Genomic DNA, 22092 nt, shown 5'->3' on the forward strand with positions numbered 1-22092 from the left:
ATAACAAACAATATTTCAAATAAACAGACCCCATGGCCAAGCCTGTCATCTTTCTGGGGCGTCTCCAAAACAGTCCTGTCTGACTTTACTCTCATGCTGTTTTCTGTTTGTTTTTTCGTTGCATCTCCAGCGTGTTTTCTGGCATCGTTGTCCTCTGTCTGATCCCCTGCCTGTAACTGTATACAGATTAACCACCACATTTTCCTTTGACGTGTTTGCATAAGTTTGCATTTTTGCCTTTCATGTTTACATATGTACTGTGTATTTTTAAAAAGCTGGCTTTCTATGGATGTTGTTTTTGAATATAAAAATACAGTAAAAAGTCTATATATACTTTTGCTATACAAATTTTTTTCTGAATCCTTTATAATACTGGATTAATGGACTAATTGGAGACCAGATAGATAGATTGATAGCTAGATGTTTTTGCTCCTGTGGGATATATAAAACTGTGAGCACATCATTTGGGCCAAACTATTAATAAGAAATCATTTTGGTCCCCTCCACCCCACCCCACTCTGAACCCCATTACTTCTTTGGACTCTTGCCCGGTAGTATCCGCATGGCAGCTGGACGCATGCGCAGGAGCAATCTTCAATAATGTCCCATGCCTCTGAACTGCCTGGTGCTCAAACTTGGACGCGGACTGAAAATAATGTTGTTTCCCGCGGGGGCGAGCGTTCCGGTCACCGAAAGCGAGCCTCGGGACTCGTGTTTGAGTTTGTAAAATTGTTTTAAGGACTCTGAATAACTCATCGGCTTGTTTTTGGACTCTTGCTGATAATGGCAAGCAGTAGCTGAGTGTTTTGATCCCGGTCAGTGACAGCCTGCAGACGGCAGGGAGAGCTGTGTGGCGATCACGCAGTACTTGATTATGAGCGCTCGCAAGAAGTGAAGAGAATCTGGGAGCTGATTTCTCGCTGGGACGACAATAGGTTTAACACAGGTATGTTTAAACTAGTTTGTGTTTTCCCCCAGACGGCTGTGGCTTTATTATTAGACACTTAAATTGTAGGTCAGGTGGCAGAAGCGAGAAAACTGTTATAGTTTTGTTGAGTTTGATTAATTCCGATTTAAAAACATTTATATGAAAGAAAAACAACAACAATTCAGTAAAATGTATCAGTAACATTAAAATGAATTATCCTCCATCAAAGAGTGATAGACTCTGTCCAGTTTTCTATAATATTATTATTAATATAAGTCTTTACCTTACGTTATTGTTGTTGTAAGGCCAGTGCATGCCTGTTAATAACGCTGATGTGTTAAGTGTGTGTTCTCCGACTTCATCCCAGCCCCGGAATCACGGCACACCGATAGATTACCTGATATTAAACAAGTGGACAAAAAATAATAATAATAAAGATTTAGTGGTTGCTGTAATTTTTTGCTGAAACATGGCAATAAATGAACAGACAATTACGTCAGATCCTTCCCCGTAAAACTGAATAGTTGTGCAAAAGGGTTTTCTTATTAAAAAGAAAAGAATGATAAAATTACAGTGATTATTTTTTGGTGGTTATTGGTCACACATCAGTCTTTAACTGCAGGTCAGTGCGGTCCATCCTTTTTTCCCCTCTCAGTTTGTGGACACGTGAAGGAGTTTAGTCCCCTTGGTGTCCCCTCAGTTCTCAGTCTTCATCCCTCCGCGTGTCCATGGCTTTTTCTCTCCATCTCGGCTCTCATCCCACGTGGAGTTTGTGTTTATATTTGATATGTAGGAAATGGGAATCTTATACCACTGCCGGGCTCTCAGGGCTTGAATGGCCCCCGGCTATTGGCCTGCCTCTAACAACATGACAAGTTACACGCCGACTCAAAATCTGATAGGGGCCTACTGCGCCGTAATCCATACAGATTAGATTTCACATTAAGGGCTCATACTTAAACAACGCGCATTAATGCGCAAGATTTAGAGTGTGGAGAATTTTTGGAAAATTGTAAACTCCTGCACTGGCCTTCTATCTCATTTTACATTACGGCTCGGTCTAAGGATGATAATCCCACCAGAAATGTGAAATATTTAGGATTAAATATTTTAATGCAGCCAAAGGGGATTTTTAGTGGGTGTTGGCGTTTGCTAGAATATTTACATTTTTTGTTTAAATGTTTTTTTGGTTCTTTGTAATATCGGTTAATTAGAGGCCACCTTAAGGCATTAAATAATCCCGTATATAAACTGTATTTAACACGTCACATTTGTTTCTATTTATTCATTTTATTTTTCCTCTAGTGGGAGAACTCTAAGAGTATCCGTTTCATTATCTGGAAACTGTTTTATGTTGTTTAACCCTGACCCGAAACGGGGAGGGCTGCAAAACACACTGTTTTATCCCTTTTAAAATGACCAGAATAAAGAACAGCATCGCACTCTTACATTTTCCAAATCTTTTTTTGTACTTAAAAAAATGAACTCGTATATGCATATCGCATTGTTTATAGAAATGTTGCGTTAGGCCTAAACCTGCCTAGCATAAAATATTTTATTCTGATATGAAGATTTGAGTCTTCATATCAGAATAAAATATTGTATTTTTATTTATTTGTTTATTTTAACTTTTTAGGTTAAAAGCAAATGTAAATATTGACCATTTAAACGTCAGAGGCCTTAGGGTTTTTTTGGGGGGGGGGGGCGAGGGGGGGTGTAAACAGTTTAAATTTTGCACAGACTAATCCTTAACTGGTAATCTTGGAAACTGCTCGTGTCATTTAAAGATCGATAGCTGCATATAAGCGATTGCTAAGACAGCGAGGTTAAACTCAAATTTAACATATGATTTTTCCCTGCAGCCACTCCGACCTGCAGCAGTCTGCGGTTTGTTCAACATTCTCCTTCCTTCGGCTTTTATAGCGTGAAATTACCGCGGTGTAGCTATTTGGTCCACTTTCTAACCCTCTGCCGTCCCATATGTGTTTCTTATGTCGCTGTCAATAGCCATAGTGAGAAATATAATTCTCTCTTCTGGGACGCCGAAGGAAATGGCAGGCACTATTGATTCCCTGTTTAGTGTCAGGTAACTGCTGGGTGGGTTTTAGGGCCGTGCAGGGCAGCTGGGGCAGATAGACAGCATCATTTAATAAGAATTAGTTCTGACATTAAAAAAAAAAAAAGATCCCCTTTTAATCAGCAAAACTCCTTGTGGCTTATTTGTGCTATACTTTAATATAAAAAAAAAAACAACAACTAAGGAAAACTAAGACAAATGCTCCATTACAAGCATGAAGTAAACTTTGCTCTTTGTGGGTTTACTGCCCATCACGTTTCCGCTAAAGAAGAATAAATCATGAAGGGAAGGGTGAAACCCAGCCAGCTCGAATAGAAGGCTGATTATGTCCTCCACAAAGGTGAGAGAGAGAGGGCGGGAGGGAGGGAGAGGGTGGGGGTTGAGGGAAGCAGGGAGGCTTGGGCACAAATCAATTCACCTGAGAGACGCATTATTGTCTTCGGTTTCAGGCTAGGAGGAGCTGAGCGCTATGAAAAATTAAAAGGATGCCAGTTAGTTTAAAGGATCGAGCCAGAAAACTCCACAGTGCACACACATGCAAACACACTCGGCAACAAAACACTGCGCAGACTGAAGAACAACTTGGAGTGCCCCAATTTTGTGCTCATACCTGTCCATATTTTGGGAAAAACATTTTAGACCCTGATCAGTCTTTGTGGTAAAAGTAAACAAATCCCTTGTATCTGTCTTTTAGAAAGAGCAACACACTTGTATGCACATTGTAGTATTCACGATTACAGTCAAAAAGTGTTACAGTAAAATAAAAAGTGTATTTTGATGGAGAACTTGAGATAGGTACAGTTAGTGGCACTCTTTACCACATTGCTGGGAACAACAGATCTAATGACGGGGAGGACCTTTGTGTTTGCAGGTTGTGTGTGTGTGTTTTTGCAGCTTATTCTTTTTTCTGACGCCTTTTGCGCAACATACCAGAAAGGAGCCATTCAGTGTCACCCTGTTGGGATAATGGCACCTTTTTCCATTGTTTTGTTTTGTTTTTTTGCAGTCCTTTGTTGCCGTGTCACTCCGTGCATGACAGTAGCGACAACAAGACGAGGACGCATTGTAGCTTCTGTCCTCATCTGGCTGATCGCAACGCCTCATCTTCGCTTAACTTGTAGACAATCACCTCAGGCTTCTCCGAACTCCTCCGCCAACCTGTCTCCTGTCTAGTATTAATAGGGTCACTCACTATCTTCGTGCGCTAGCCAGCCACTGTGTCTGTGGTCCAGAGGCAGCCAAGCGGCCCTATCACTTACACTTCTCCATTTTCATTGTTGATATTTACTTCTGCAATTATCTCTCCACTTCACCCTGGGCTGAAGATGATATGCTGAAGTTAACGCTGTCGCTTCCCTCCTTCGCTCTCCTGTTGCTCACACATAAACGCAGTGACTGAAGGGCTAACCGACAGATGCACACACACGTACAAAGTAACTTAAATGCTGAACCGTGCGTGATTTCATTCACGATATAAGCCATGAAACTCCCAGAAGAGTGGTTTTTTTTTGCTGGGATTTTGGTGGAAAACATCTCAGTCTATCAGATGATCTTGTTTACTTTTAAGTAAACAAAGCGTCACTTTTAGGCTTCTGACATCTATTTTATTTCCCTATTTTCTTTTTTGGCTTTCAAGTGTGTGGCAGATCAAAGCCAGAGGAGCCATGGAGGCCTCACAGGACCTCAGCGAACAGATGGTGAGTTAAAGGCTACTGTATGTAAGTGTGTGTGGCTGAGCGAGTAAGTATACCTTGTATCGGCCACACAAGTGTGAGGAATGGGTGCATTAGAGACATACATTGTGTGTGTGTGTGTGTCCAGGCTAATACACAGCAGCTGTGTTTCAGTGAGCGTACAGTAACCATATGGCACCAGTCAGAGTGAATGAGACTTCAGGAGAAACAATGTTGGGCATAGATGTCAATTTAACAATCATGTGTGTGAATTTTGTGAGCCGAAGTGTGTAACGCAATTCAAATCACTCATTAAATTGAAAAAGGAGGTAATTTTTATCTTTATCTTTTACATTTCAGTCACACACTGACACAGACACACAAACGCACACACACACACACACCACACTTGAGCCCGAGGGTTTGTGAGCGTCCCAGGACAGCGGGCCATCTCTGCGTCACGTCAGCGCAGCGTCCCAGTTCTGCTTGTTTAAAGATCAGGCCGTATTGTTGGGAAAATGATTTTGGCGGCGAGCGAGGGCCACTCGCATTTCAAAGTCGTTAGTCAGCCACCAGAACAGGTGTAATTTCATCTTCTTCTCCTCCTCCATGAAGCAGCGTTCTCTCTCCCTCCCTCTCTCTGACCTGCCAGCCTCGACAGTAATAATAGCGCAAAGTGGGACAGAGCCCACGAAGTATGTTGTTTTTTTTTTTCCCCCCCGACTTTTTGTGCTGCTCTGTTAGCCTCACTTCAGGTTGGATTACAGGCGGACCCCAGCGGAGTACATGTCACTCATACATAAAATGCACGCGCACACACGCACAGACACGCACACTAAAGAACACAAAAACACAGAAATAAAGAGAGAACAGAGAAAAACATCCATCTTGTCTTGCCGCTATCACGACATCAAATATTGATGTGCATATTCCACAGTTACTTCACCTACTTTAAATAGGGCAGTGATATCATCTATAAGTGAATTTGAGCTGCGGCTCAAAGACATTGATTAATTGTTCGTGTTGGAAATGAGATATCGGAGCAAGGACAGAGATTTTTATTAGTTCGATGGTTTTATAGGCTCAGATTTGTGACTTCTAAAATGTTCAGGCTCAGCATTTTCTGTAAAGGGGCCAAAGCTTACTTTGTAACTTGGACAACCGGAGAATTCAGGTGTGTTGGTATTTAGGAAACTCGGTATATGGTTTTCACATGTGGACATAGCTAAAATCAATACAGGTCAATATAATAGCCCTGCACTAACACTACTTTCAGTTATTGGAAAAATTGAGTGATATTTGGGGTCATTAGTTCCAGTTCTAACACCCGACAGTATGCTGTAACTGTACTTAAGGACTGAGACTGAATTACTATAAGGTGGCCACTGTTTTCAGATATATGGCTAAACTTTGAACTGCAGTCTAATTTCAAAGGTTTATCAAAAAGATAAAGAAAACTGCAGTTTCATCTGAAACTGTTAAAACAGCTGACATATGCCATTTTTTCCTTTTAAAAACGGTTCAAAATATGTCAACCTCAAATACATTCAACCTCTTTTTCAAGGCTTTAAATGGAAATTTAATTTGCAGCTTTGCTCGTATTGTTTCAGTCTGATTACAGCTGAACCTTTAAACCTTTGATTCTAAGTATGAATGACAGCTTTAACATCTGACTGAACATTTTAAATTATAAACTTATCCTATACTTGTAAAAAAATTTTCAAGCTTTCCTTTTGGTTTTAGTCTTTAAACTGAAATTGGCTAATTCTTTCCCCGCACTCCTTCATTGAAATAGGCGTGTCTCGGGTGACTAAGAAAACAACTCAGACCTCACACACAAGGTTTCGGGGAGTTGTCTGTTGATATTTAATACCCCCACTCCTCCTCTTTACCCTTTAAAGTACCCTTACTTCCTCCACCCCGCCCTTTTCCCACCACATCCATCGCACGTCATCTGGGTTATGGTCAGGCGTCCTCTCTGGCCGCCTGCCTGTCGAGAGCCAGCCTGCCGTCTGGGGTCCTCTGGGAGCGCTAGAAAGGAGCCTGAGATGGCGCTTGCAATGGTTCGCTCCGAAGCGCTGCTTACAGCTTCTTGAGGTGTTTCGCTTCACCTGTTGTCGCATATTTTGTTTCGCTTTGGAGAAAAGCTGTTGTTTTTAGGTGATGCTCTGTAAGATGATGTCGACGAATACAACGATTTGTATTTGAATTCAGCTGTGAACATTAAGGAGATTGGATTGACAGATCAGCGTCAGTCATTCAGTGCACACACAGAAAACAGAAAACGCATGCAAACTCCACACACAGTCTCAAGAGCTCCTGATCCAACAGACCTCCGATTGAAGTCTCCAGTCTTTGGCTTGGTGGAGGTGGAAGCAGTGAGAGATGGGGGAGCAGGAGCATTTGTTGACCCCAGGGAGCTTTGCAGGATTTAAAATGTTGAGCCACCTGAAGGGAAAAAAAGTAAGAGAGATGGAGAAGAAAGAAAAAGCGTCTGAAACATGAGGGGAAAGGGTTCTTTTAGCTTTAGCCTTTTCCTCTGGTGCACTGGGAGAGGCCCCTAGTATGGCAGCTGTCCTAGTGTGTGTGCATGTGCGTGAGACACAGAGCGAGAGACCAAGTAGGAGAAGGAAAGGGGTCAGGTTGCAGCCCTCTTTCACCCCTACAACCCCATACAGACACATTCACACAAACTTACATGCAGCAGCAGTAGCTTAATATGACTACAGCCCAACCCTGATTGCTAAGATTGCACTGGCGTCATAGATGGCCGTTTCAAAATCTGCCCGGCAACGGGACAGATCACTGAAGTGTAGAGTGTAACAGCTACCCCACTGGCATCCCTCTGGTAGGCTGGCATCCTAGCTGGGGCACCGAGGGGCACTTCAATTTCAGCTTGGTGTACAGTGCTTCTCGTAAGATTTATGTGTAGCTGACAGCTGAGTGTTGCTGAGTGAGTCTTCTCTCTCTGTGCAAGAAACGCTGCAGATTATTTTGATCAGCACAGGAGAAGGCAGAGGAGTAGGGAGAGCAGGATATGAAATATGGCATGCACAATGTAGACAATAAATGCTAAATGATATTAAACTGCATGCAGTTGCAGAGAAACCGTGACAAGAAAACCAAGCAAATGAGAGCAGATTTAGAAAATCATAGCATAATAGCAGGAGTTATGATAGTTTTAAGATTGCATGCAGAAGAATGCTCAGAATTTCAATATGTACATATATTTAATTAAAGGAATGCCTTTCAAGGACCGACAAACTCTGAGCCTCCATCCCAAAGTTTATATTAATGTAGTATTCAGGTTGACTAAACATTATATTGTTAAAGCTACAAACTTTAGCATGAGCCCAATATGGTAAGTGCTTACAATTTTAGCGGGAAATGCTAGTTTTTGGCCAATGAGTTAAATTGGGCTTACCATGGCAACACCGTTTGATCTAAATGGTGCGTGTGGGGGGGAAAAATTCACTGAAAAGTGTGTTAAACAGTTGGACACATGTTTCATCTCTAAAGGACTTCTTTCCCCAGTCACTAAATCACCCATCAGCACCTGAACCGCTAAATAAGCTAAACCTGTTGTTGCACTGGTGCAACAATGGATAAGACTCACAACAGATTCCCAACAGCTCCACCCATGTGGGAATGCATAGTTGCGCGTTACTGTAATAAAGATGTAGGGAAGTGCACAGCACAGTGTTTTTCCTTGGCTTAGTGCATCCATAACATGAATCGTCCTGGTGCTGCACATTGTTATTATTTAAGATGTGTGAAACAACCAAAACATCTGTCTTTTGCCAAAAGCCCTTCAGTCCATGCTTTGGTACAGATAATTTATAACTCGTATATGAGAATAGAGTGAGAGTCTGTCTGGCCAGAGAAAGGCAGCTAGGTGTGAGGTCAGCGGGTCACAGACAGTCCCTGAGCCACTCAAAGCCTGACAGAGTCAAAGCCCCCAAAACAGACTGGAGAATCCATCTAGAAGCCAGAGCAAGTGGCGTGGGTTTTCTAGAAGAACACACCAGACAGGAAACCACATGATATGTGTGCTTTAGTGTCTGGTGTGTGAGAGTACGAGTGTGTAGGTGTTTCTTTCTCTGTTATACGCATATACTCTCTGTGGTGTGGGTTGGCTGAGGTCATCTGAGTGGAGACTGTCTAATACTGTGGCCATGCTTGTTTAATGGAAGTCAATCAGGGCTATGTATTTCTTGCCAAGACTCATCACTTTATTGATTACTCTGAGACTTCTCAAGAAAATCCCTATATTGCCAGATGTGACATTTTAACATAGTTGGTTATTATTTCTTTCTTTTCTTTTTTTTGTAACTGACGTGCTGAACTGATGCTTTGAATTTGCTCCGTAAAGATAAAACACATTTAAAATGTAAAAGCATAACCCCAAGAAGAAGTCATTATTAAAATAGTAAAACATTTTCTTCTTTGTTTGCAGTAACTTCCATAAATAGAGCCGTCGATATAGCCCACCTTTTGTTCGGCCCCAACTTCTGGCTAATGCTCATCTGCCATTGGTTCCAAAAAGAGGAGCATATTTCCTCATTTTGCTGGGAAGGAAATGAAATTGCAACAATTGTGCTTTGGTAACGGAGGAACCTTCTGCCTCGCCTGCCGCAAGAACTTCCTCTGTTGCTCTGCTGGGAGATTGGATTTCTTTCTCTGCAGCAGCGCAGAATCAGAAAGGTGGGAGAGAGGGGTCGGCGAGGCTGTGACCTGTGTCTCTGTGCTGACTTGACTATTGCTACAACTAATGGCTGTTTTCATTATCTGCCACTTTGTTTCTTGTTTTAAGCAGAGATTAATGCCTTATATTATTAGTGTTCATAGTCATGAGCATGGCCAAGTCACATATTTTAAAAAATCCATTTAAAACCAAAAGATCTTCAGTTTTTCATCGAATCTGACAGTTTGGAATTGGAATTTTGCACTTGTGTGCAATTCATGCTTTCCTGTCTCTTAAGAGTATTCCTTCCTGAATACATTAAAATAATATTGATATTAATTTCTTACATGTTTGTGCTTTGTATTTGGTGCTGGTGTTAGCCTAAAGTTCTGCATGGAGTAGAACAATGACTGGATACACTGAAAGTAAAAAAATTATTTATTAATCTTAATATTCATGAAAGACTTTTTGGTTTTGGTTTTTTGCGACCACATCTGAACTGCATCATTGCAGCAGTGATATCCAAAGAGAAAAATGAAGTCTTTTTTTTTGTTGTTGTTTTTGGTTTTGTCGTGTTTTTCTTCTTCTTCTTCTTCTTCTTCTTCTTCTTCTTCTTCTTCTTCTTTTTTTTTTTTTTTTTTTTTTTTTTTGTCCTTGATTTTTTTTTCCTTTTCTTCGATCTGTCTGACTGACTGTCTGTCCCACCTTCTCTTTCCCCGCCGGCCTTCCCGCCTCTTCGTCTCTCTCTGTGTCTCTCTGGCTACAGAGTGATGATTCAGGCCCTATTGTGAAGTCAGCAATCCGATACAGAGCAAGCCCAAGAGCGAGGGTGGGGGGGGGGGGGAGAGGGAGGAGGGGGTGGATGGAAGGATAGAGAGAGGGAGAGAGCAGGGGGGTGAGAAACAGGATTATGGGTGTTCTCGTAGCGGCGTCCGTGCTATTGCGAGCCCTAGGCGGTTTGGCACCCTTACCTGTCCTCTTCTTTACCTGTTGCTCTCATTCTCCAAGTTCACTCTGTAGTCTACGTGTCTCTCCTTCTTTGTTTTCCTTTATCTTTATCCTCCTCACACCCACCGAACTCCTCACTGACCTTTTTTTCTTTTTTCTTTTTTTTAAGCTCCTTGACCATCTTTTTTTTTTTTTTTTTTACACTTACATACTCTCTCTCCCCTCAATCTGTCTTCCTTTTTTGTAGACATCTGGTATTGTGAGTGATTTTATTAGGAAGTTGATATGAAGTGTTTCGAGGCCTGGTATGATGGAACAGCTTGCCACTTCTGAGACATTTAACTCCTGTTCGCTCTCCGTGGTGCATAGGCCAGCCGTAACTTCTAATAATCAGCCGCATAAAGAATCCACGAGCAGATGGTGTTTGCATGTGTGGGTGTGTGCGAGAGAGACCATACCTTTCTCTGCACTGAAAGTCTCTCCTTGTGTCCCTTTTTTTTTTTAAGGATATCTACCTTATGTTGTACCTCTCGCATGCATGCACACTGTGATGTCATGAGCAGCATTATTTAACAGGCAGCTGGGAGGCCATTCATCATTTAATTAAAAGCGTCTGAAAGGGATCTGAGGCCTAATGAGATTAGCTTTAATTATTGATGCCGCTGCTGCTGCTGCCCCACACACACACCACCTCCAGTGATGACCACCACAGATATTTAGACCGTCTAGTCTTTCAGCCTTAACACAAGTAGTTGCATGCACATTTTTTTTGCTTTTCAGTTCTTTTCTTCCCTACCTGATGTCTTCCCAGACCCACGCACATCCCATTGATATTTGTTTCCCTTTGGGATGTCAAGGTGCTTTGGAGGGGGGGGGGCTACGGTATGAAGACCAAGCAGGGGGTGCGGTAGCTGTGGTCAGGTTGGCGATGGGGGTGTTGCTTGAGGCTGGTGTTGAGTTTCTTTAGGTCTCGCACACCAGCAGAGAACTTGCTGCTTAATTTTTTCCCCTTAGTTTCATCGCTTTCATACATATCAGTGGATTTATTTTGGATCCATTCTGTTAAGTCCTTGGTTTTCATACTGTAGCCTGGGCAGAAGGTAATATTTTGTATGGCTTGTGATAACAACTTACTTCATGTCACACTATGAAACATTAGTATAGAACCAGACCCAGACAGCATTTTCTTCCACTCTGGCTGTAGCTTATCATAGCAGGCCAAACCTTTTTAACTTTAACAAGGATCTGGTGTCGCCTTTATTAATCGTTGAAGAACACTATTAGGTACACCTTGCTAGTGTCAGGTTGGACCACCAAATGTTTTCAGGATGGCCATAATTCCTCATGAAATAGATTCAAAAAGGTGTTGGAAACATTTCTCAGAGATTTACGTCATGTTGATATGAGAGCATCAAACAATTGCTGCAGATTTATCAACCTCACATCCATGATGTGATTCTCCTGTTCTTCCACATCCCAAAGGCGCTCTATTGGATTGCGATCCGGTGACTGTGGAGGCCATTTGAGTGCAGTGAACTCAATGTCATGTTCAAGAAATGAATTTGAAATTCTTTGAACTTTGTGACGTGGTGTGTTATCCTGCTGCAAGTAGCCATGAGAAGATGGGTACACTGTAGTTATAAAGAGAGCAAAAATAACAGTCAGCTAAAATATCAGCTAGGCTGTGATCATGCTCAGTTGGTACTAGAAGGCTCAGTGTGCTAAGAAAATATCCCCCACACTATTACACCAGCACCACCCTGAACTTCTGGTACAAGACAGGATGGATCCATGCTTTCACGTTGTGTACCCCAAATTCTGAGCCTAACATCCGAACGTTGCAGCAGAAAATGAGATTCATCAGACCGGGCAAAGTTTTTCTAATCTTCAGTTGTCCAATTTTCATGAGCCAGTGTGAAAAGTAGGCTCCGTTTCCTGTTCTTTGCTGTCAGGAGTGGGGTCTTTTATTACTGTAGTCTATCTGCTTTATCATGTTGTCCATTCACAGATGTTTTTATGCATGGTTGTAATGACTAGTTAAGTTCCAAGGCATTCTCCTCTGACCTCTGGCATCAACAAGACATTTTCACCCGAACATCTGTAACTCACTGGATATTTTCTCTTTATTGGGCCATTCTCAGTAAAGCCTCGGGATGGTTGTCCCGGTTCGACCAAGTCTAGATGACTTGGGCCGCAATCACATGTTGTTCAGATAATAAAAACTCTGAAGACCTCTGCCCTTTAAAAACCTCTTTTTATTTTCTGTTTAAAATGTAATTTATAATTAAAATTCAATCTATCTGTCCAAGGTCATGACGCGAGAGAAAGGATCACCAGTATGTTTAAATAGAACACCATTAAAAAAATGTAAAAGTGGAATATTGGCCAGGTAAAATGGTTCCAAGTTAGGCAGATTGCTTGATCAAGGCTTTTAGAACAACTTATAACACCACGGTCCAGAAAAGTCTTCTCACTTACTTTTAAGCTTAATCTGTGAAAACTCATATTCCTTCTCTTTCACCTCAAGGCTTTTACATTCATATCACACTTCCCAGGAGTTTCATATATTGTAGTCATAATTTTTACGACTGCATCGTGGGGTCTAAACCAGCGATTTATGGGGATAAAGCTAATGCAGGTGGGGAAAAGATGACAAAAGAAAAATTATTGCATGAAAATTACTTATATTACCTTGCATGCAGGGAAATTTGCAAATTAGTTTGCCATTGTGCTGAATTTTCTTTTAATAAAATTTAACATTGGTCCTTTAAACAGCATACTAAATCGCAATGCAGCGCAGATATGGGAGTCACTTAATGACGCATACGTTATGTTGTCATTTAGATCAATTAAGGGTCACTGATTAATCATTATGTCTGAAAAAGGTTAACCAACAGTCGATTAAATAGCATTTTAAATTATACTGATCCTTCCAGTTCATTGTCCACTCATCTGACCTACTGTCAGACTTTCAAGAACTTCATATTAAGGTGTTTGTTCTGGAGTGTGGTTCTATACCACTAAGTAGTTGAGTGATGTGCTCAGTATGTGTGTGTGTCCGTGCACGCAGTCAGCCATGGAGTGGTTTAAGTTTCTCCCAGTTGTTTTTTTTAATCACTCTCATCAGATTAGCTGAGCAGGGCCAGTTGAGGCCAAACGCACTATTAACAACCCAGAACCAGTGTACACACACACACACACACACACACACACACACACACACACACACATCCATCACTGACTTTTCATTTGTCTCCACTGAGTAAAGCTGCATTAAATCGTGTCTGTGATCCGTCACTCCCTTAGACAATGAGGAGCCAATTTAAATAGGCGATATGAAGACCACCAGCACGGTGAGCAGCATGGAGGTTGGTCTGTTCCCCTCTGTAGCTCTTCCTCCCCCAAACACGTGGATTTACTACCGCAGTTCGACTGAAGAAAAACAAACGCTTGGGACTTCAGGATTAGTAAGATGCACTAATGATATCTGCGGTTTTGCTTAAACATAAACGCCCAGAATTTATACTGTGATAAGACTTAAATGGAAAAAGAAAAACAGTTTTACTGTAAAAGTGTGACTTTTATCAGCGAGCCGAATGGAACAAAAACTAGATCCACGAGGCGGGCGATAGTCATTGATTCCTTGTAGGCAGCCCACTTAGCCTTTAGTGGCTCATTCTGACCTTTGTCAGCAAGCTTGTTAGAAAGAAGAAATAATAAAAAATAAAAAAAACTTGTTTTTTATGTATTTTTATATTTTAAAAAAGTCCCAGTTTACCTTTGGAGACGCTGATAACAGAACAGCTTAGAACACAGTATTGTGCAACATTTTGCTGGCTTCATTTTTATTTGTATTTAACTGTTTATATTTTTAAATGTCTTTAATTGATTAGCATAATGTAGCTACTGCTTGTTGTAACAATAACTATTTATTTGGTGAAATCTTTCACTGCGATTAGTTATGCTGTCCAACTTCATCATATTAGTACAAATATATTCTCCTGGCATGGTTTGCTGAAGACATCGCAAGTCACTCGGTGTTGTGAGTTAGGCTCTCTTTCTATGTAGTAAAAGTTGTGAACATCACCAGGCTGGCAAATTTATGTAAGCATGGCCAGGTGAAGCGAAGTATACCTGGCTAGAAAGACATGGAGGGAGAGAGAGTGAGAGAGGTTTTCGGAGAGTACCTATTTCACCCAAACACCTCCTCCTTCTCCCTGCTCCACAAACTGTTCTCTCCTTTCACTCCCTCACTTTTTTCCCCTCCTTTATAGCTTCCTACTACACCTGAAAAAGGGGCATTTTTGGAGGCATAAAGAGAGGGATAGATTTACACCTCCCCAGGCTTGGGGAACTGTGGGGTGTAGGAGGAGGGAGGGCTGGAGGGTGGAGGCTCGGCACAATGTATTTTACATGAAAGGAAGGGGATAGAGTTACCATCCCGATAACCACTCATACAAACGTGGAGAGCAGAGAGCTTTGAGCAGGGGACAGGTAAACGGGTGACTCTGTGTGTGTGCATATGCGTGCACGAGGGGAAAATGCAGAGTATAGATCGAGATGAAGCTTGTGTTTGTGTGGTGAGCAACATTCTTCATGAATGTTTTGTGGTCGACACACCAGCCGATGGCGCAGGCAGGGATGGTTGGGTGATCGTGTTGCACAGGTGTATGCGTGCATGCCCGTGTTTGTGCGCGTGTGCAACGACTGTCCCTCTGTGTCCCATTAACTACACAACTAAAGACTACACAGCTACATTCTTTTTCTGATCCTGATGTTTTTTTTAGCCTTTTTAAATGCAATTAAATTAAAACTATAGGATTTATTTAATACAGAAAAACATTTAGTGTCCATTTACATTTACAGTTTTCAAGTTTTAGGATTATCATCAGTAACTATTTAGAGCAGTTGTGACTATTTTTTTTTTCACCCTTTTTAGAATTTTATCCAAATCATATAATCAGGCATATGAAAAAGAAGAAGAAAAAAGTCCATAATTAAGCTGGTCACCCCTCTGTAATAGATTCCTTGGGTCTGGCTCTTTCAGGTTAAAAGGAGGGTGTTTTTATTTAGTTTTTTTCTCCATTGTTGCTAGCTGCTCACTCACAGCACCACCTGGATCATTGTGTTTTTAACTAAAATGTCCTGTAAGGGCTGTTTTAAAGTAGTGGTACTTTAGTTCTGTAAAAGGACGTGCTAAGGATATAAAGAATGTGAATACTTTTAACACCACTAAGGTTAGCTTACTAAACCTAGCCAAACACTGGCCTTAACTGGGAATTCTGGTGCAATGTTGTGTCTTGAAATGAGGTTTTTGGAGATCTGGAATGTTAATGCTTTTGTCTGGAAAGCATTTTAGTGCAACTTCTGTTGATTTAAATGTGCCATATGAATAAAACACATTTGATCTGACTTGACTTGATCTTCTTGTCTAACTTTAACTGATGAAGTGAATGAGCCTATGCTTAGGCCAGATTTAATAAATCAATTCTAAATTTGTTAGATCAACATCAAAGTGCTCAGAAGTGGATTTTTAAAGTGTGATGATGGAGCTAAAAAAATATAAGTAAATCATGAAAAGCTAGATAAAAAAGGAGCAGGGTCTGTCTTAGTCAGCCCTCCTGTTGGAGGTGAAGAGATAAACTGCTGTTGTTCCACTTGAAGAACACAGTTATTCTCAAGGGCCTCTTCAAATTGAATGAGCCACCTCCAACAGGCCCTTTGAAAACACTCCTAAAGTCAACAAAAACCAAAAGTAAGTGCAGCTATTTGACTGTATTAATATAATGCCCTCTTCCTCTGCTCAGTTCACTGCTCAGATGTGCCCATGCCCCACTCCTGTTTTTTTTTTTTTTCTTTTTGTATGTGTGTGTGTGTGTGTGCAAGTGCATTTCATCAGGCGTGTTTTGGGACGCCTCCCCTGCTCCCTTCTCCACTTGCTGTGAAAATATTTCATCGGGGATGTTTTTGGACGACCCCCCGCCCCCCGATCGGGTCTAGCCTGGCTAATAATAAAGTGCTTGAGTTGTCAAGCGCTTCGGCAACACCCTAATCTGTTCTGACAGCCAGTCCTCCACATTCACTCTCAAACGTCCAGTACACACACACGCGCGAACGCACGTCGGCATCCACATATAACACACTTTCAACAGACATTCGCCACGATCTGTGCACACAGGTCCTCTAGACAGTCTATCAATCACGGAGTTTATTGGGGCCGGGGATAAATGCTTTGGGACGGGGCCGCATGCTGTCACTATGGTGAGCGAGCTAAAGGTGGCTGGAGCACAGTTGGAGACAGTGGCTCTGTTCCAGATTGGTCTCCAGGCCTGTATAGATTTGTTACTGCTCCCTTAGCTATTTTCTATTGCCGTGTACACACACAGCAACATTCAAAATGTTCTGAATGTTGTTGAAGGATCATTCATGCCAATTAAATTCTATTTAGTTATAATCGTATCTAGCCACCATTTGCAACTATTAACAGTCAATTCATTCTTGATTGGTCTATTTAAAGTGGCATCACCAGCATAAAAAGCCTACACATCATGTTTTACATCTCATATTTTCCAGAATTTTAAGTGCTTTGACATTAAAACCCATCCACACACATATTGAAACAGCAAAAATTACAATAACTAAAACTAAAATGTTAATAGTAACTTTAGAAATGTGATGCTTTGTGTGCATAAATCTAAAAGAGTCAAGATCCACTGGTTTCCCCAGCAATATGCAACAATATGAGGTCTAAAATGTAAACAGGAGGAGTTTTGTTGTGCCTAAATTCATTAATTTTTTTCACAAGGCACCTTCATGTAATATAAAGTTAGTGAAGAGCACTGAATTTTCTTCCCCTCTGGGTTAAACAGGACTAAAATTGGGCCACGTCTCTCCAAAATGTGCTGAGGGAGTCAGATGTCAAGAGTTTGCTTCATGAAATATTTTTCTCCTCAAGTGCTTTTGTGTTAAATGTGTTTTTGTTGTTTTTTTAGGTCCTTTCAGCTTTAAAACTCTGATTTTTTTTTTTCAAATCATGGGGAAAAAAGTAATGATCTCTATTTTTTTTTTCCCATTTTAACCATAGCAGTATAAATAAAATAGCATTCGTCTTGTGTTTACTGGGAAATCTCAGAAACATTTATCTCAAAACTATACGCATGATCCTGTGCTGATACAGAAAAGTAAAAAAGCCAGTTTTGTAATGTGGGCGATCTGATCCCAGTATTGGTTCTATGGTGACGTTTAGGTAAAGAAGTGAGTGTCAGAAATTTGCAGTGGCCTAGTTTAGGCGCATGTATGAGTGTGAAATCATTCACTTTTGTTTGCTTAACTCCTAGTGAGTGTGCAAATGTGTGTTTGAGTCTGTCTCCAGGGGTTAAAGTGGGATTTGGCATGTTGGGGAACCCTAAGATTGGTTGTAAAGGCACCGTATGGGTAAAAGAATTACTTGTGAAGCTGTGATCAGCTGACCCAAGCTGCTACCCTGATTTATGGCTCTCTGTGGGTTCTACAAGATATAAGCAAATGTTTCATGAGCCATGGCTGATTTTCCAGTATGATAAACACTGTGAAGCTAATATAAAAGGTAGAATTCAGTGAGTGATTCTAATCAGCATCTTTACCTTAAATATAAACAGATTTTTGTTACCTTTTGATGTAACCTAACACTGATCTTGAATGCCGTGTCTCCTGTGTACCAGTCCAGCATATAGTGTATCACTGTGAACTTCACCATAATAGCACAAGCCAACCTGTTTAGCCTGCTCTACAATGCTTTGTTGAGCATTCCGTACCTCCTGTCCTCTTTCTTACATTTTTCTCTATTTTGTGACAAACATATTCCTGTTTGTGTACTTGCTGATATTTGTTCAGAGGCTCACAAAGATGCATCTTAATTTATCTCCCAAGTAAAGACAAAAAAGTTACTGCTTATAGCTCCATTCAGTGCCTCTAGCTAGTTGAGAAGCAGTTTATATCTACACCTTGAACGCATCACACGGATGAGAGGAAAGGATGTGTGGAGGGTTTAAGTGGGCTGTGGGATGTCTTTATTTTCTTGTTACTGAGCAAGTATCTCCATGAAGCATTAACTCGTTTGACGGTAACACGTCTTAAGATGCCTTTTTGGAGTTAATTGCTCGTTAGTTGACAGCGCCGGAACGCCGGTCCAGATCATTCCGAGCCCACTTTGACCCCTGTTGTTGTGAAAGGGTGCCATCTTCAGACTGAGGAAACTGGCCGCTTGTGTGTCTGTGTGTGAGTGTGATTTGATATTACACTCAGCCCATTGCGCTAGCTCTGTTAGACTTCACATATGAGACAGATGTGCAGCCGTGTGTTTCCAGTTAACACAGATTGAAAGTATGTGTGTGCGCGTGTGCTCAGGTGCACATGTGAGTCAGTGGGTGAGATGGGGGAGGGTGTGTGGGGGTAGTGGTGTGTGTGTGTGGGGGGGGGGGGGGGGTCTCCTGCATGGTGTGAAGTTTATGGTCTGGCCTGTACTTTCTACTGCACAGCAAGATATTGACACTGCGTCCACACCATTTCAGCTTCATGGAAGTAATCACGGCAGAGCTGCCATCAGCAGGATTTATATACGTGGATGTCTTTGATTTTAGGAAACATCCTAAAAACGTGTGTACAGCTCAGATGTTCCCTAACTTAGTTACTTCTGTTTTTCATTTAAATTCTCTTCCTTTTATGTTTTCATTCACAATCGAGTTAGGGAATTAAGTTTAACGGTGCCTATGTTAGGATTGGACCCACACATAAAAAAAAATGACATCTGTTACATTTAAAAAGTTCTTTGGGTTTAAACGTAAGCTTGAGTGAGCCTGTAATGAGTGACAGCTGAGAGAGGGAGAGGGAGGGAGAGAGAAGGAGGAGGAGGAGGAGGAAGAGGAGAAGAGAAAAAGAGGGGGTGGAGGCAAAGGAGGAGGGAAATGGGACGAGTGAAATGTTCCCCATTACTGGAGTCGAGAAGACAGAAGCTGAGCATGGATTGACCTTAGAGACAGAGAGGAAGAGAAAACGCTTGGTTTTTGTGCGGTCGTCATTTTCTAGCCCCTAGATATTTCTTCTGAGTGAAAGGGAGCGTCACAAAAGGAAGCAGGAAAAAAGTCGTCATTTGCTCCCTTAAAGCAGAAACTAGATAAACGTAACACCTGGAGTGCAAAGTGAGGAGAGGCAGGTAGACAGAGACGAGCGCTCAGTGTGTTTTCCGATAGTGTGTGAGAGACCAGCGAGCCTGCCTGTGAAGGGGAAGCTGGTGGATCGTACAGCTCTGTAATGCTTTGTGGAAGTAAAGGACTGCTAACGGACCCGATTACACCCTGAGGTAAGAAAAGGATCTCTCGGTCTGTATGGACGTGAGTGTGTTTCACGCTCAGAGTAATGCTAGTTATTTTTATTCAAGCAACTGAGATATTTTCTATATTCTTACATAGTTTGCTCATTTGTGAACAAATGTAAGTTGGACATCATTTGACACAGCACTCAGAGAATTTTTAAATGTATGGTGACAGCAGTGTTACTGGATTAACATTTGTTTTACTTAAATAAGACACGCTTTTACCGTAATTCTGTGTAAATACATTTTTCTTTGTGCTTTTAATACAAGGCGTGTTTTATTCTTCATAGTACTGTTTTCACATATACTGAAAAATATTCCACTTGTTTTTTTAAATGTTAATGTAGAAAATATAACCTCATCTGTATTTTCCAGTTTTTAAAAAAGTAAAAAAAAAATTACAATTTTGATCAAAGTAGGATAGCGACAGAAATTGACAAAAAAAAACTTTTTTTTAAAAAATTGTGAACCATAAAATCTTATTTGTAGACAAATTTAGAAATTGTGTTTTTTAAAACCATCAAATATTAAGTGTGTGTGTAACTCACTCATTGCTGATGTGCTGGATTATGTGTTGTTCTTCATTCTCCATCCCTGTTTTGTCTTCCTGCACTGAACTTCCATAATGTATCAAAGAAAATAACAAAAAACTCGTTCAAGCACCATTTTTATGAACACTTTTGGATTCTGTAGTGAACTTTTCTTTTTAGAAGAACAAGCAAGAGAAGGAAACACAACTCTGACTAGACCAAGGGCAGCTTCTGCTTATTTCTGACTCTCACATACGCGTTAATGCTTCTTAAGGCCAAAGAAGGCCTCACGTTATTATTACATCCATTAGATTGAACAAACATCATTAGTTACACAAACACAGCAGTGTATAATTCCCTTTAATAAATCATTGTTATTAGTTCTAATTACCTGTAGCACTTGTATTTTTCCCGTAGGGAGTGCTCGGGCTGCCTAGGTAGTGTTCTAGACCGGTCACCTGGCCAACCAGGTCAAAGGTCACCTATTTAAATGGCTCAGGTGACACAATTGGGGTCTTCGAGCATAGTGGCCACCAAAGAGTGGACTCAGAGGTGTGTCGTTTCAGTATTAGAAATGAAAATTGGTGCATTGTACTACAAAATAAAGGAAGAATAGCATAGACTATCTAAATGCGGGGCTTAGTCATCATTTATTTGCAGCTTTTTTTAATGTGCTGCAAGTTGACATCAATAATGTAGTTTAATAATATAGTCGATGAAAATGGCTAAAGTCTGTATTGATCAAAGCCAAAACAAGTGGAACAAATGAAAGCTGGATGAAACAGGAAAAATAATGCTTTTGATTGTTTTATTATGTTAAAAAGAAATTGTGATGTGATTAGATCAGTAAGAGAGTTGAGTAAAATCAATATGTGGAATCTGTTTAAATGTGAAACTAGTTGTCCTCGATCCGACTGAAAAAGATAAAAGTGGCGAGATGTTAAGAGAGGTGAGAGCCTCTAGACCGCGGTTGACGCGGAGGGAAAGCGTGCGCGGGGATAAAGCACGACGATAAAAGCTTTTCAGGATCAAAGCCCGCGTGTGCTTTCACAGACCATGCCGGGACAGAAACAGTCCGGCTTGTGTATTTTCAAGTGTGTGTGTGTGTGTGTATACGCACGAGAGCTGTGTGTACACCTGCGTGCTGTATGTAGCCCTATGTGTACGTTACATGTGCATTGCAGTTTCTCACGGCCATGACGCTGATGTCGTGAGTGACAGCCTTGTTAAATTTCACTAAAGCATGAAACGTGACATGAAAGTGGCTTGTGTGTGTGTGTGTGTGTGTGTGTGTGTGTGTGTGTGTGTGTGTGTGTGTGTGTGTGTGTGTGTGTGTGTGTGCGTGTGTAAAGTGATCCATACTAGGGCACCGGCTAACCTTTGAACCCCGTCTTAAACAGCTAAGTGCTGCTTCTTATTCACTCACAGCAGGACCCTCTAATCAGAACCATAACAGCACAGTGTGTTCTCCACACACACACACACACACACACACACACACACACACACACACACACACACACGCACACATAAATATTAAAATGTCTACATACCTGCAGTTCAGAGTCTGCTTAGCCATGCACTTTCTCTGTATACTTACCTGTGATTGCGATAATGTGCAAATGACTGCTTGAATTTGGTGTGGGTGTGCGTCTGTATGCGAATTTCCATGTACGGGTGTGTGTCTTTGGCACCCCACACGTGCCCTACACCTCAGCAGTGTGTTGACACAGTGATTATAGGGCAGCTGGTACACATTGGCCCTGGCTCCGCCCTGCATTTACTGTTCTAATTAGTTCCTGTTGCAAATAAGACAGAGGAATTTTAATAGAGAACCACTGGTCTGCAGTCTAGCTGCACATACCCTCACACACAGCAACAGCCTGCGTGTGAGCACAAGGAG

The 22092-nt window shown here is 41.3% G+C and overlaps 1 protein-coding gene across 4 annotated transcripts in view; it reads left to right on the forward strand.

The window, feature by feature from the left end:
• The first annotated feature begins 567 nt into the window (after positions 1-567).
• Positions 568-22092, forward strand: part of eya4 (EYA transcriptional coactivator and phosphatase 4) — a 50396-nt gene continuing 28871 nt past the window's right edge. For 3 of the 4 annotated variants that reach the window (XM_082504372.1, XM_082504374.1, XM_082504373.1), the window contains exons 1-2: positions 568-946; positions 4642-4702. In XM_082504372.1, coding sequence (XP_082360498.1) covers positions 4670-4702 — 33 coding nt within the window. In that variant the 5' untranslated portion in view covers positions 568-946; positions 4642-4669. Of the gene's footprint in view, positions 947-4641; positions 4703-19261; positions 19648-22092 lie in introns of those variants that run through there. The other variant, XM_082504375.1, reaches the window with a different exon arrangement.

Source organism: Aulonocara stuartgranti, assembly GCF_965226115.1.
Source record: "Aulonocara stuartgranti genome assembly, chromosome: 15".
Taxonomy (NCBI): Eukaryota; Metazoa; Chordata; class Actinopteri; order Cichliformes; family Cichlidae; genus Aulonocara; species Aulonocara stuartgranti.